General features: G+C 37.5%; 1 protein-coding gene across 2 annotated transcripts; it reads left to right on the top strand.

The window, feature by feature from the left end:
• The first annotated feature begins 2,508 nt into the window (after positions 1-2,508).
• LOC127879880 (uncharacterized) lies at positions 2,509-14,237 on the top strand. Of its 2 annotated transcripts, none has more exons than XM_052426953.1 (4): positions 2,509-2,711; positions 3,450-3,565; positions 13,523-13,632; positions 13,925-14,237. In XM_052426953.1, the coding sequence occupies exons 1-4, from the start codon at positions 2,648-2,650 to the stop codon at positions 14,091-14,093; spliced, it is 459 nt and encodes a 152-aa protein (XP_052282913.1). In that variant the 5' UTR covers positions 2,509-2,647; the 3' UTR covers positions 14,094-14,237. The 2 variants fall into 2 exon arrangements, with proteins under 2 accessions (XP_052282913.1, XP_052282912.1); XM_052426952.1 differs by having other exon boundaries at positions 2,512-2,711; positions 13,523-13,628; positions 13,921-14,237.
• Positions 14,238-15,564: the final 1,327 nt, after the last annotated feature.

The raw sequence follows: 15,564 nt of genomic DNA, 5'->3' as shown, positions 1-15,564 counted from the left end.
AAAGAAGCGCATGTATCGTTGACATGTTCATAACATATTTGTTATTACAGTCTCACAGTCTTAAGTGTTTACGCTTGTTACGGACCAAAGGTAGAACGGACTGCCCCCCAATCCTAAACGGTATTGCCGTTAAAAGTATTTAAAAAAAATAGCGATCAAAAATAAATGCTCTATATCAAACATTTTTTTTAATGTTCGTTAGAGGAAATTTCATTTGAACGGACATTCAATAAGAAAACTCATGGTATATATACTTAATTTAACGTGTTATGTATGGTTGAAAATTGTACTGAGTATGCATTACGGTTCGCCGTGTAACGACTCGATCGCCGCTGACCTCATAGCAACTCACCCCTCACTAAGTACTATAGAGTAAACCTATGCAAATATTGTAAAACACATCAATTTTATTTTTAACTAATGATTAATATACAATGTAATAAAACACACGTTTCACAAAGCTTATATATCGATACATATGTTACAACAAAAACATAGATCTATATATTAATATTCAAGAGGATACATATTGAAAAATATATACTATAATTAGGATGAACATATTTTAATAATACGAAGCCACAACAACATTTACTTTATTATTTGTTCAAAAGTAATTTAATGCTCAATCCTGACAGTAAAAAGGACGTGCCATAGAGGCGTAGTTGTAAGCAGCCGCTTGACAACAAATCTGGAATCGGACTCTTCTACTTTTGGAAATTGATAAATAAAAAACACCACTACATAATGGAAACCATCTAAGTGACTGACATGTGCCAATAGATCGAAATATCGGAGTAATGGAGATTTTGTTAAACTATTTGAACATTATTTTGAAAAATGTACATTCCGACGGACGCTCTTCAATTCGATAAACTGTGGAAGAAAGTTGTACAGAACATTGTATGTTTAAGTTGCATTCGGCTGGACGGGCGGCCAGACAAACAAAATGACTCCAACTTTGGTGAAGGTGGTATAAAAACATCATTTCCGGTTCGTGCGATAAATCTCGCCCAGATTAAGATGTTAATAAAAACATTTGAGTTTGCCTACTACCCCTATTACTTTCTGGTTTACGTGTGTTGTTATTGTTTTTGCATGGTTGTGCGCTTAATGCGCAAAATTAGTGCAAGTCTATTGTTTGGTTCAGTATGTCTTTACTAGATATATTGTATAACATCATGCAATTTGTATGTTGAATGAAATAATATGTTACAAATGAAAACATTAAGACCTGTAGCACAACCCAACGTTCGAGAATGGCATCAAAGTGCGTTCGCTTTTTGGTCAATACCGATGTGCGTTGCAGTGTTACGTATAAATGGTGAAACGAAACGCACTTAAGCAGTGCCTAGTAAGTCCCTATTAAACAATTATATCATCATAAGCAGCAGTCAAAGTAAATGTATCAATTTAAGTTCTTCACAGCATCGTCACGTTAATAATTGTCATCATGATTATTAGCAACATTCTCTTCCTCCTCGTCATGATTATCACCAGCATATTCTCATATCTTGTTAATACTTTACAGCATCGGGTATATGCTCTCAGAAATTATATATAGTTGTTTAGATCATGATAATCATGACGAAATAGTCACAAAATGATAATGGTGGTGCTGATCATGAAATGATGATGATTATGTTTTTAGTGCTTCCGTCCATACCGCTATGTGTATTTATGGTTAGTCACGATGGTGTTCAAAAGTTAAGTTAATAGGTCTAATGCACTTCAAATCACACTAAGTGTGGTGCAGCAAGGCGCTATCCGTCAACTGAAAGCCCGTTTCGATATTTAGTCATACCATACATTGTAAAGTCACAAACGATTATGACGTTAAGCAAAAATACACTTATGTACCTCTTAAGGCAATATTTACAACGTATTCTCTCAACGTACCGTAAGCTATGTTTCGATTTCCCTGAACAATACGATTTATGTCTAGCATACTTTTGTAACCAATACGCATTTACCATCTTATCAACCAGGAATCATGTTTGAGCATTAGGATTGTATTAGAATTATACACTCGGTCGTCATGTGCAAAATTAATTTTATATTGAAAAATTACTGAAGTGTTAAACAAGCTACATGTGTTCATATCTGAGCAACGTGACATAAACAAACATTGCTTTCCATACGGATTGTTATATTACATATACCACTTTATCCAAGTTTTCGTTAGATTTGGCTTGACACACAACATTTAGGGTGGACAGTTTTAGGTGAAACCACAGGAGGAAATCCCGTATTATTACTTAATTATTATTTTATATATATGCTATAATAAAAACATATATATAAAACACGGGATTCCCTCCTGTGGTTGAAACTAAACTTTTTAAATCATCATTTAATGCCGAACAAATCCGTCATGTGAGTCGTTTATGGCCAATTAATATGTTTTAAGCTTTTGTGAGCATATGCAGTTATCTTCAAGGTAGCAATAAGTTTCTAGGCGTCATTTTCATGTCCACCGTGAACATGAAATGACGTACGTGTCTGACGTACGTTAGTTCACCATTGCTATAACTGCGACGTCAATTGCATTCGTATGGAAAATGTAAAACAAGATTTATATTAAACATAGTTTGACTTGGAAAATAAATATTTAAAGGCATCAATAGCAATAGTCTATACACGATTTATGGGAAACAGATTGGGGAAGGCGTGTGGGCCCCCACCTAACAAGGTTCAACTGAGAAACGGTGGTAAGACACATAAGATATTTCGAGAACGCGTCATCCAGCCGTATGAGAGACTCCGAGAGTATGACATTAGTATCTTCCGTAGAAAAGGACTTGCTTTTTTAAAGATATAAAATAAGAAGGAAGAAGTTTTTAAATTCAATAACTCGCACAGGCTCGTGTTCTTTTATAGTAAATCTCACTAGTACATGTATATCCATTAAGTCCGGAGACTATTAACAATTTCTGCATAACATATTGCTGTACTGAAAAGTATAATTTAAAGTTTTAGATGGTATAAGGCCAATTGAGATATAGTAGTCTATAAACGGTAAGTTTATAAAGCAAACAACTTCGTGTGCAACCGGTGGTAGTAAAAATCGTATAACAATTCAATTAGAACATCGCAACTACTATAGTAGAGACAGTACCGGTATCGTAAGTGGTACCGCGTCTTGCGAAATGGGTCTTACACTATATGCGACAAGCGTAACACCAGACAAGTCTGCACAATCGCACATTCTGACCAGGGGCTACACTGTCCGCTATAAAGTCAAGTAAGGCATCGTGGCCTTAATAAGGACAGGGTAGTCTCGTTTGCGGCTATGCTGGCCGCATATGTCATACGACCTATTTTCGCACAACACGACTCATACACGGTACTAGGTGCGGAAGCGGCATTTATTTTATTGCAAAAATGAGACTTACATGTACACATATATGCGATATACAAAAGAGCACATAAACACTTATGTTGTACAGACACATCGCACAAGACTGCCTCAAATGGTCGCATGGATGTGGGCAAATATGTTTCTACAGTGCGACAGCTTCCTGTACCTAGGATAAGTCTCAGACCCGGCAGGCGACCAAAACTAGTAAGTATATTACTCTATTCTTTTGTGCATTATAAAGTGTATTCTCAGCAGGTAAGATATTATACGGACGATCCATATGGATTTTTCAATCAGGAATAATGTTGTAACATATGGGTTTTCTATGGGCTACCAATATGCAGTCTATTTTGAACTATGAGGTATAATAACTGTAAAACAACATATTTCAAGTCTTCCAACTTTATTTGAAAGCAATATTGGACACATGGTGGTTTAGGCTGTGATTATTACTCCATTTTGAAATAAGCATTTATCTCATTTCATTGATCTCGTTGTCTCGCGGCCTCTTTAACTTCTATGCCATTCCTTGTTTGTCAGATCCTTGATACCTAATCTATAAATAGGCTACAAGCATTTACACACTGGATTACATGCCTGCCTTGTCAATGCAACATATTCAAACATAGTGTCATATATTGAAATACTTTAAAGACATTAACATAGCATATATACATAACACATGTAGCACCGAACTATAAATTAACAAATACAGCATGTTATCACGTGTACTTTACATACACAATATGGGCATATTTTACTTTGGCAAAGTGATAAATTGGGAGATATCAACGTTCTAAATAAAACTTCCGGTTCATTTCTTCTTGATTCGCGCCGCCTGGAAATTTCGAATTTGTAATTTAATTTTACGATCCAGTTTTTCTCGAGATTGTACGATTCTTATGGGGCCCATATGGACCGTTCAACACACGCCTTAATTGTTATATACTCATAAAATAACAACTGCTTAAAACAAAGACTAAAACGAGCGCTAACGCTATACATGCATGTTCTTGCAATAAAAAAACAATTCGATTAATGCTCCTTAACAGTGCTGCAATATGGGCTCCAAATGGGTAGTATTGTAAATATGAATATGGATTCAATATGGACATTCCACGTAAACAAAACATGTAAATACAATCCATATGGGACCCGTATTGGTTCAATGTGGGCAAGCCCATATGGCCAATATGTACAATCAATATGTGACCTGCATGGGTTCATTGTGGTCTAGCCCATATGGCAAATATGTACAATCCATATGGGGCCCGTATTGGTTCAATATGGGCAAGCCCATATGGACAATATATACAATCCAAATGGGACCTGCATGGGTTCAATGTGGCCTAGCCCATATGGCCAATATGTACAATCCATATGGGGCCCGTATTGGTTCAATGTGTGCAAGCCCATATGGAAAATATGTACAATCCATATGTGACCTGTATGGGTTTCATATGGACAAACCCATTTGGACAATATATACAACCCATATGTGACCTGTATTGGTTCAATGTGGGCTAGCCCATATGGACAATATATACAACCCATATGTGACCTGTATTGGTTAAATGTGGATTAGCCCATTTGAACAATATTTACAACACATATGTGACCTGCATGTATTCATTGTGGGCAAGCCCAAATGGACAATATATACAATCCATATGTTACCTGTATTGTTTAAATGTGGACTAGCATGTATGGACAATATATACAACCGAGTTGTGACCTGTGTGGGTTTTAATGTGGGCTAGCCCATATGGACAATATATACAACCGGTATGGGGCCTGTATGGGTTCAATGTGGGCTAGCCCATTTAGACTATATATACTATCCAATAGGACCTGCATGGGTTCAACGTGGGCTAGCCCATGCGGACAACATATACAACCCATAGGTAACCTGTTTGGGTTAAATGTGGGCTAGTCCATATGGACAATATGTGCAATCCATATGTGACCTGTATGGGTTTCATATGGGCAAACCCATTTGGACAATATAAATAACCCATATGTGATCTGTATTGGTTCAATGTGGGCAAGCCCAAATGGACAATATGTACAATCTATATGTGACCTGTATTGATTCAATGTGGGCTAGCCCATATGGACAATATATACAACCCATATGTGACCTGTATTGGTTAAATGTGGGCTAGCCCATTTAGACAATATATACAACCCATATCTGACATGCATGGGTTCAATGTGGGCAAGCCCAAATGGAAATAATAAACAATCCATATGTTACCTGTATTGGTTCAATGTGGACTAGCCCTTATGGAAAGTATATACAACCCATATGTGACCTGCATGGGTTCAATATGGGCCAGCCCATATGGACAAGATATACAATCCATATGGGACCTGCATGGGTTCAATGTGGGCTAGCCCATATGGACAAGATATACAATCCATATGTTACCTGTATTGGTTTAATGTGGACTAGCCCTTATGGACAATATATACAACCCATATGTGACCTGCATGGGTTCAATGTGGGCTAGCCCATATGGACAATATATACAATCCATATGGGGCCTGTATATGTTCAATGTTGGTCAGCACATATGGATAATATGTACAATCCATATGTTACATGTATTGGTTCAATGTGGACAAGCCCATATAAACAATATGTACAATCCATATGCGCCCTGTATGGGTTCAATGTAAGCTAGCCCATATGGGCAGTATATACAATCCATATTGGACCTGCATGAGTCCAATATGGGCAAGCCCATATGGACTATTTATACAATCCATATGTGACTGTATGGGTTAAATGTGGGCTAGCCGTTATTGACAATGTATACAATCCATATGTGACCTGCATAGGTTTAATGTGGGCAAGCCCATATGGGCCATAAATACAATCCATATGGGACATGCATGGGTTCAATGTGGGCTAGCCCATATGGGCAATATATACATCCCATATGTGACCTGTATAGGTTCAATGTGGACTAGCCCATATGGACAATATGTACAATCCATATGGGACCCGCATGGGTTCAATGTGGGCTAGCCCATATTGACAATATATACAATCCATATGTGACCTGCATGGGTTCAGCACATATGGACAATATATACAACCCATATGGGACCTGCATGGGTTCAATGTGGGCTAGCCCATATGGACAATATATACAATCCATATGGGACCTTCATGGGTTCAATGTGTGCTAGCCCATATGAACAATATGTACATCCATATGGGACCTTCATTGCTTCAACGTGGGCTAGCCCATATGGGCAATATAATTATACAATCCATATGGGACCTGCATGGGTTCAATGAGGACTAGCCCTTATGGACAATATATATAACCCATATGTGACCTGCATGTGTTCAATGTGGGCTAGCCCATATAGACAATATGTACAGTCCATATATGACCTGTATGGGTTCAATATGGGCAAACCCATTTGGACAATATAAACAATGCATATGTGACCTGTTTTGGTTCAATGTGGGCAAGCCTAAATGGACAATATATTCAATTAATATGTTACCTGTATTGGTTCAATGTGGGCTAGCCCATACGGAAAATATATACAACCTATATGTGACCTGTTTTGGTTAAATGTTGGTTAGCCCATTTGGACAATATATACAAGCCATATGGGACCTGCATGTTTTCATTGTGGGCAAGCCCAAATGGACAATATATACAATCCGTATGTTACCTGTATTGTTTCAATGTGGACTAGCCCTTATGGACAATATATACAACCGGTTTGTGACCTGTATGGGTTCAATGTGGGCTAGCCCATATGGACACTATATACAACCCATATGGGGCATGTATGAGTTCAATGTGGGCTAGCCAATTTAGACAATATATACAATCCACATGGGACCTGCATGAGTTCAACGTGGGCTAGCCCATGCGGACAATATACTAGTATACAACCCATAAGTAATCTGTATGGGTTCAATGTGGGCTAGTCCATATGGACAAAATGTACAATCCATATGGGACCTGCATGGGTTCAATGTGGACTAGCCCATATGGACAATATATACAATCCATATGTGACCTGTTTGTGTTAAATGTTGACAAGCCATATTGAACAATATATACAATCCATATGTGACCTGAATGGGTTCAATGTGGGCTAGCCCATATGAACAATATATACAATCCATATGGGACCTGCATGGGTTCAATGTGGGCTGGCCCATATGGACAATATAATTATACAATCCATATGGGACCTGTAGGGGTTCAATGTGGGCAAGCCCATATGGACAATATGTACAACCAATATGGGACCTGTATGGGTTCAATGTGGGCAAACCAATATGGGCAATATATACAATCCATATGGGACATGTATGGGTTCAATGTGCCCATTTGGACAATATAAACAACCCATATGGGACCTGTATGGGTTCAATGTGGGCTAGCCCATATGGACAATATATACAACCCATATGTGACATGTATGGTTTCAATGTGGGCTAGCCCATATGGACAATATGTACAATCCATATGTGACCTGTATTGGTTCAATGTGGGCTAGCCCATATGAACAATATAAACAACCCATGTGGGGCCTGTATGGGTTCAATGTGGGCTAGCCCATATGGACAATATATGCGATCCATATGTGACAATATATACAACCAATATGTGACCTGTATTGTTTCAATGTGGACTAGCAGGTATGGACAATATATATAACCGATTTGTGACCTGTGTGGGTTCAATGTGGGCTAGCCCATATGGACAATGTATACAACCCGTATGGGGCCTGTATGGGTTAAATGTGGGCTAGCCCATTTAGACAATATATACAATCCAAATGGGACCTGCATGGGTTCAACGTGGGCTAGCCCACGTGGACAATATATACAACCCATAGGTAACCTCTGTGGGTTCAATGTGGGCTAGTCCATATGGACAATATGTGCAATCCATATGTGACCTGTACGGGTTTCATATGGGCAAACCCATTTGGACAATATATACAACCCATATGTGACCTGTATTTGTTCAATGTGGGCAAGCCCAAATAGACAATTTGTACTATCTATATGTGACCTTTATTGATTCAATGTGGGCTAGCCCATATGGACAATATATACAACCCATATGTGACTTGTATTGGTTCAATATGGGCAAACCCATTTGGACAATATAAACAACCCATATGTGACCTGTATTGGTTCAATGTGGGCAAGCCCAAATGGACAATATATACAATTAATATGTTACCTGTATTGGTTCAATGTCGGCTAGCCCATAAGGACAATATATACAACCTATATGTGACCTGTATTGGTTCAATGTGGGCTAGCCCATTCGGACAATATATACAAGCCATATGTGACATGCATGGGTTCAATGTGGGCAAGCCCATATGGACATTATATACAATCCATATGTTACCTGTATTTGTTCAATGTGGACTAGCCCTTATGGACAGTAAATACAACCCATATGTGAACTGTATAGGTTCAATGTGGGCAAACCAATATGGGCAATATATACAATCCATATGGGACCTGTATGAGTTCAATGTGGGCTAGCCCATATGGACAATATGTACAACCCATATGGGACCTGTATGGGTTCAATGTGGGCAAACCAATATGGGCAATATATACAATCCATATGGGACCTGTATGGGTGCAATGTGGGCTAGCCCATTTGGACAATATAAACAACCCATATGGGACCTGTATGGGTTCAATGTGGGCTAACCCATATGGACAATATATACAACCAATTTGTGACATGTATGGGTTCAATGTGGGCTAGCCCATATGGACAATATTTACAATCCATATGTGACCTGTATTGGTTCAATGTGGGCTAGCCCATATGGACAATATAAACAACCCATATGGGGCCTGTATGGGTTCAATGTGGGTTAGCCCATATGGAATTTATATGCGATCCATATGTGACCTGCATGTGTTCAATGTGGGCTAATTCAAATGGACAATATATACAATCCATATGGGACCTGCATGTGTTAAATGTGGGCTAGCCCATATGGACAATATGTACAATCCATATAGGACCCGTATTGGTTCAATGTGGGCAAGCCCATATGGACAATATGTACAATCCATATGGGACTTGCATGGGTTCAAGGTGCGCTAGCCCATGTGGACAATATATACAATCCATATGGGACCTGCATGGGTTCAATGTGGGCTAGCCCATATGGACAATATATACAATCCATATGGGACATTCATGGGTTCAATGTGGGCTAGCCCATATGGCCAATATGTACAATCCATATGTGACCTGTATGGGTTCAATGTGGGCAAGCCCATGTGGACAAAATGTACAATCCATATGTGACCTGTATGGGTTCAATGTGGGCAAGCCCATATAGACAATATGTACAATCCATATATAACCTGTAAAGGTTCAGTGTGGGCAAGCCCATATAGACAATATGTACAATCCATATGTGACTTGAATGGGTTCAATATGGGCAATTCATTTGGACAAGCCTATATGACACCCATATGAACATGTTTAGTGGGTTCTTACTAATTTTAGAAAGGTTCCTTCCAGAACAAGAAATAGAAATGTGAAGAAACACTTCGTTTTTAGATGGTCGCTTTAGCGACCGTCTAATGTGCTCGATGTAAAATTCAGGTCGATACGGCCTGGGTATGATTAGCCCAATTCCCGCTTACACTACGCGCGAAGAAAGAGTTGTATAATTTATGCAAGAGGTTTGAGTTCTCCAATTATGTTTATTCACAAATGGAAACATTATATTAATATCGTGTTAAATGCAATAGTTTCGAATGGTGTTTTATAGAAAAGAATTAAAAAAACAATGATCGTATTGCACGTGTCGCGGAGGAGATTGTTTATGAATGATTAAAATAGTCCACTTTCTGCTGCGTCTGCGTGACGTAGTATTTTCGCTCATCTCATTCATAAATCTGAGGCTGGCGATAAACAAAGGGGAGTCCGGGTGAGAATTACGCACTAGTATAAGGTTACGCTTGTTTATATTCACAGGTCTCAATTAATAACACGTTGACCACGAGTTCAACAATTATTACCGGGATACGATAGACAACATAAAAATGATTCATTATCGCTGAAACTGTTAAAAAACATTTAAATATAACAAGAATATTCTCTAAAAAATGTAGTCTTGCTGTTTTGAAATAAGGTTTGGAATTTTGGTTTCTAAATAACTTAATTAAAAACAAAAGTTTAATTATAGTGTTTTTTACTTTTAGTCGCATATTTACCGCATTATAATGTGTGTTATAATAGGCAAACCGTACATTAGTAAAATTCAATCTGCCTTCGCACATAGAAGGAATGGGTCAATTAGGTGCTGCGTTTCCTTTGCTTACTTCAGTTAGAGGTCAATTCTTTACGTAAAAGCAATCACAAGGCCCCGGCTTCAGAGGAATTGCGGAGCGTTCTTACATAATTAAAGTCGTAGTCGCATGGTATTTGCGTTTAGCGTCCTATTTGGTCACGTGGTTCTTTTTCGCGGGTGTTTTGGCATTCATGATATGAGGCTATTAATAGATGCGCCTGTCGATAAACAAAGGAAAGTTTACGGGCGATAACAACGCAATAGGTTACGCTCTCACATACAACTCAATGACGTAGTACAGGTCGTAAATTGAGAGATTTGGGAAAAAGTTGACGCTTATTTATATTCTCAATTTATAAAACGTTGAACATAAGTTCAACAATAACTTCAGCGATACGATAGACTAAAAAAATCATAATGGCTTAACCCGAATATAACAAATAATTTATAATAATAATACGAATGACCTGTTTCATAACCTCGTTGAAGCTACTACATCGGGTATTTCTGGAAAGCGTTCTTGGTTCTCAACACATAGCGGCGATCTTTTGTATTTACGCAATAGTAGAAGCTTAGTAGAAGGGTTAGCTTGTTTATATTCACAGTTCTCAATACATTGACAGTTGGATATGAGTTCATCAATTACTCAGGCATACTATAGGCAACCTCGAAAATGCTTTATAATCGCTAAAACCGAAAACAACTAAATATATTATATTAAATATATTTATAACAATACATGTCTTTTAAAAATGTAGTCGGCGTATACGCCGACTTTGAAATAAAGTTAGCAATTTACTTTTCTAAATAATTGAATACAATTAAACAAAAGTTAAACTATTGTGTTGTGTTTTTCACTTGTAAGCTGCATATTCACCGCATGAAATGTGTGTTAGCATTGTCAAACCACACATTAGTGTGAGTAAATAAAAAATATACTACGGGAGAGCACTTCATATGTGTCCTCATATGCCTTGTTATGAGTATCTTTCTTCATTATCGAAATATATCGTATGTTTATATTTGATTTAAACGCAGTTTTCTTTCGTCACATTTAAATCACACGTCAATAGCGCCGTCATGCGAAAATGGGTCTTATGCGTTTCGGCAAGCGTTTGTTAAACCCAACATGTGCTCTTGCGCAGTCAGGCCATAGGCGACGCTGTTCGCTTTAAAATCACTCAATATGTTATGTTCTCCTTACCAGAAGGAGGGATAGCTGAGTGGGCTATTTATATGATGGGCGCATATGGAATAAGACCCATTTTCGCATGACGAGGGTCATTACAAATCTCATTGCGAATTGAAAATCCCACATTTAAAAACAATGCTTTTTGATACAAAATTGAATTCAAAATAGCAAACTTGTTAATAATGGCAGCCTATCGACGCATTAAGGAATGATTTCCAGACGTGCTGACCAAGTACGGCAAACATTGTGGTATGATAATTAAACGATTTTCTCTTATCGTGACACTATACTATTTCGCTAATGATTGTTTTCTCATCTTGGAGGCGAAATTGAAATTCTGCGAGATGGATTGTAACGCGTAATTGTAACAGGGCCACAATTTGTGTCGTTTGAGCATACAGAGAGTAGTCCGGAATTCCTTACACTGAACAGTGCTACATCCTTTGAATTGAGCACATACGCAGTGATGTAGCAAAAATTCAGAGGTTGTATCTCGAATCAGCTTATTAAATATTCGAAAATATTCATGCGTGTCTGTTGGCGTTATGTTAAAGTCACTAAGATGAAAACTGAAACAGCTTCGCCTAAAAGCGCATTAGTGCTCTATACCTATGTTTATGTTAGCGTTGTTGACACCGTGTGAACTGCTCGGGTAACAAGTAAAGCATAAACAGCAATGTTTATATACTTTTATTCCTCCATATACAAGATACGAAGATTATTGTATATTTTGAATTTGTATATGGTGTCAAAAATCAAAAGTTTTGTACACGGAACTTTCATTATGAATTTATATTCTTGGTGAGATAGTCATTTGATATTAGAAAAAATATTCCTTTAATATGATGGTGACTGCAAATTTTCTTTATATTAAGTTCTCATTACCATTTTCATCATACTTTCTTTGCTTTCAGAACTTCCAAAAAAGCATGCTGTTTTTATTTTGTCTTAGTTATTTCTATGAAATAATAAGGATGATAAAAAGTGCACACAAAACTCGACCCGTGCGCTATGACACACACTTTTTAAAGTTGAATGGCGTGTGTTCATTTCAAACTTGCGATTGATTTTGAAAAATGAATTGCGTGTTAAATTATGCAATAGCGAACATCTTCAGTGCCTTCAGCGCTTTGATAATGGAAAGAAGTCACTGTATAAACGTAGTGTTCTCAAAATAATGGCTACGCCTGTTGAGATAAGCATCAATTCTCTTCCATGAAGAATGAACTTTTCACGAATTTGTCTATTTTAACGCGATGACACTGTTCTTTCAATGTCACACACAGCGTGCCTGATTGAACACATCAGCATCTAGAATATCAGACATTTTTGACATCACGTGTAGTATCGTTTTAAAGCAGCAGTTTTTCTGCAGTGTATAGCGACAAAAATCAGTTAGAATCATACATACACACACATATTGTTACTATATGCAAAAATATTGCACGTTACTGACCCTAACAGTTCTTGTTTTGAATCTGCAATTCAACACGAGAGATGGAATTATGTTTGATAAGGCGCAAAGAATAGATAGCCGCGTTGCAGAAGAAAACATCAACGATCGGCAAGCGCAGATCCAACGATAAATATGCTCATGCATAAATTCTCATTGTAAATGCGCTTTATTTTATTTACCGCAGACTGACTCGGATATGCAGATTTTGGTCGTGGAAGATACTGAGCAAGACAGCATAGGCGAACGATTGATAGAAGAATTGAGAGCACGCGGATTTTCCAACCGAAAAGGCGAGTACGACGCCACAAACATTGCCTCTTATGAGCTAAGTAAAACATTTTGAAAATGAGTTGATACAATTTTATATGTATACAAAAACAACAACTGAACCAATTGTAAACAAGGGGGAGTTGCTTCATTCACATCATGCTTAAGTGCGTTTTAGATAATGCTGTTTTTCTTGAATATATTTAACGAATGACGTATTATTAACGCTTCTTTGAGCTTCTATCTTTTCACCGTGAAAACTTTATCTTCCAAGTTTAAGTGATTAAAAATATGTAAAACTTGTACTATTTCCAGGTAGAAACATTAGTAAAAAAGACTTGCCCGCTGACGACTCCAGTGCTCCAAAGGCTCAACAAGCAGATGATAGCAGCCTCCGAGAGGTACCGAGTGCAGACGACCGTTGGTCCAACGCCGAAGATAAAGCGTTCATTGATGACAAAGTGTTTGATGAACCACGGTCATACTAAAACTGTTAGTGGCAGACACGTCAACATTTTGCATCGGCAAAAGCATTCATGTGGCTCAGTTTTGTTTTTTGGCTTGAAACAAACATGTTGTATTTGTTGTTCTTGTCTTTCTTTTGATAAATAAATGCTATGATGGTTTCTTTACCTGGGAAAAACTTTGATTGTTTATTTTCCGGATCAAAACAAATACTAGTACACGAATATCTTCAAATGAAGTTGTCATAAACAAGGGTATTGAATCAAATTTATATGTCACACACTCTAGAAAGACTTACATCAAATTATAAAAATGACCAAACGCCAACGATTTTTTTCAATGAATTATTTTATTTAGTACTTTGTTTTATTAAGTATATTTAGCCGTGTTTGGAAATAACAGAGTTTATGTTAATTATACTGCATGAACATTAATGTTTAAATATATACGAAAGACAAAAGAAAGCGAAACCATTTGAAAAATAATGAATAGAAAACGTTTTTGATGCTTTAAAAACACTTTAATTTAGGGTCGACATAACAACAGTAGCGTGGGGGCGGGTGGATCAATCAGGTGGACGAAAACATACAGCTTTTTGTAAACGCACGTACGAAGGAACTTTGTCTCTAATTTTGACTGTGGTATAAAAATATTTGCAAGCGTTCTACTCGTTATACATATGCAAGTAGATCGGACACCATTACTTACCGGTACCCAGCAAGCATTATATATTAGTCTCATCTGAGAAACTCATATGTGTTTTGCAACCATGGGCCACGTTTTCTCGCGGTCTATTGAACTTCAATGTCCATAATTGTTTGGGGGTACATAATCAAGAAAATAGAACTATGTGCAAACACCTTAACTATTTAGGCAACGTATATCACGTATACCTCGCCCTGTAAACATATTCTAAAACTGTGGCATAACTTGCAAAGAAACAAGACCATTGACATCGCGTTAATCTTAATGCTTTGAAATGAAACATGCTACCGACTGTTCTTCACGCAAAATATGTGTATGCCGTTGTAAGGCTGATTGCTATGAAGAAATATCGACGTAATTTAAAATAATGTGGCATATAATGTATATTTATTTTTCCATTACTGACCCTGACAAAAATTTCGTGTTTCTAATACATTTCGCGCACCAGTTCTGAAATATTGTTAGATCCAAATGGGTCCAATGTGGGTCCAATATGTAACATACCTGCTATGCCTAATTGAGCTTGCACATGTAGGTCCAATATGGGTTTAATGTGTTCTAGCCCATACGGGCATGCGCATATACAGTCCATATGGTTTCAATGAAGGCTAGCCATGTGTTCATATTTTGTGCGTAATACAAGCAGGGACAATGTTTTCTAGATCTATGTGTCTTACCTGCACATACAAGTTTAGAATAGCACTACTGGCTGTCTGAAACGATATATATATGTGAAGTTTTTGAATATTAATTCACCAGTCTTTGCATTATCAGCCTTTATCATTATTT

The sequence above is a fragment of the Dreissena polymorpha genome, chromosome 4, assembly GCF_020536995.1.
Source record: "Dreissena polymorpha isolate Duluth1 chromosome 4, UMN_Dpol_1.0, whole genome shotgun sequence".
Classification (NCBI taxonomy): domain Eukaryota; kingdom Metazoa; phylum Mollusca; class Bivalvia; order Myida; family Dreissenidae; genus Dreissena; species Dreissena polymorpha.
This window is presented reverse-complemented; position numbering and strand designations above follow the sequence as displayed.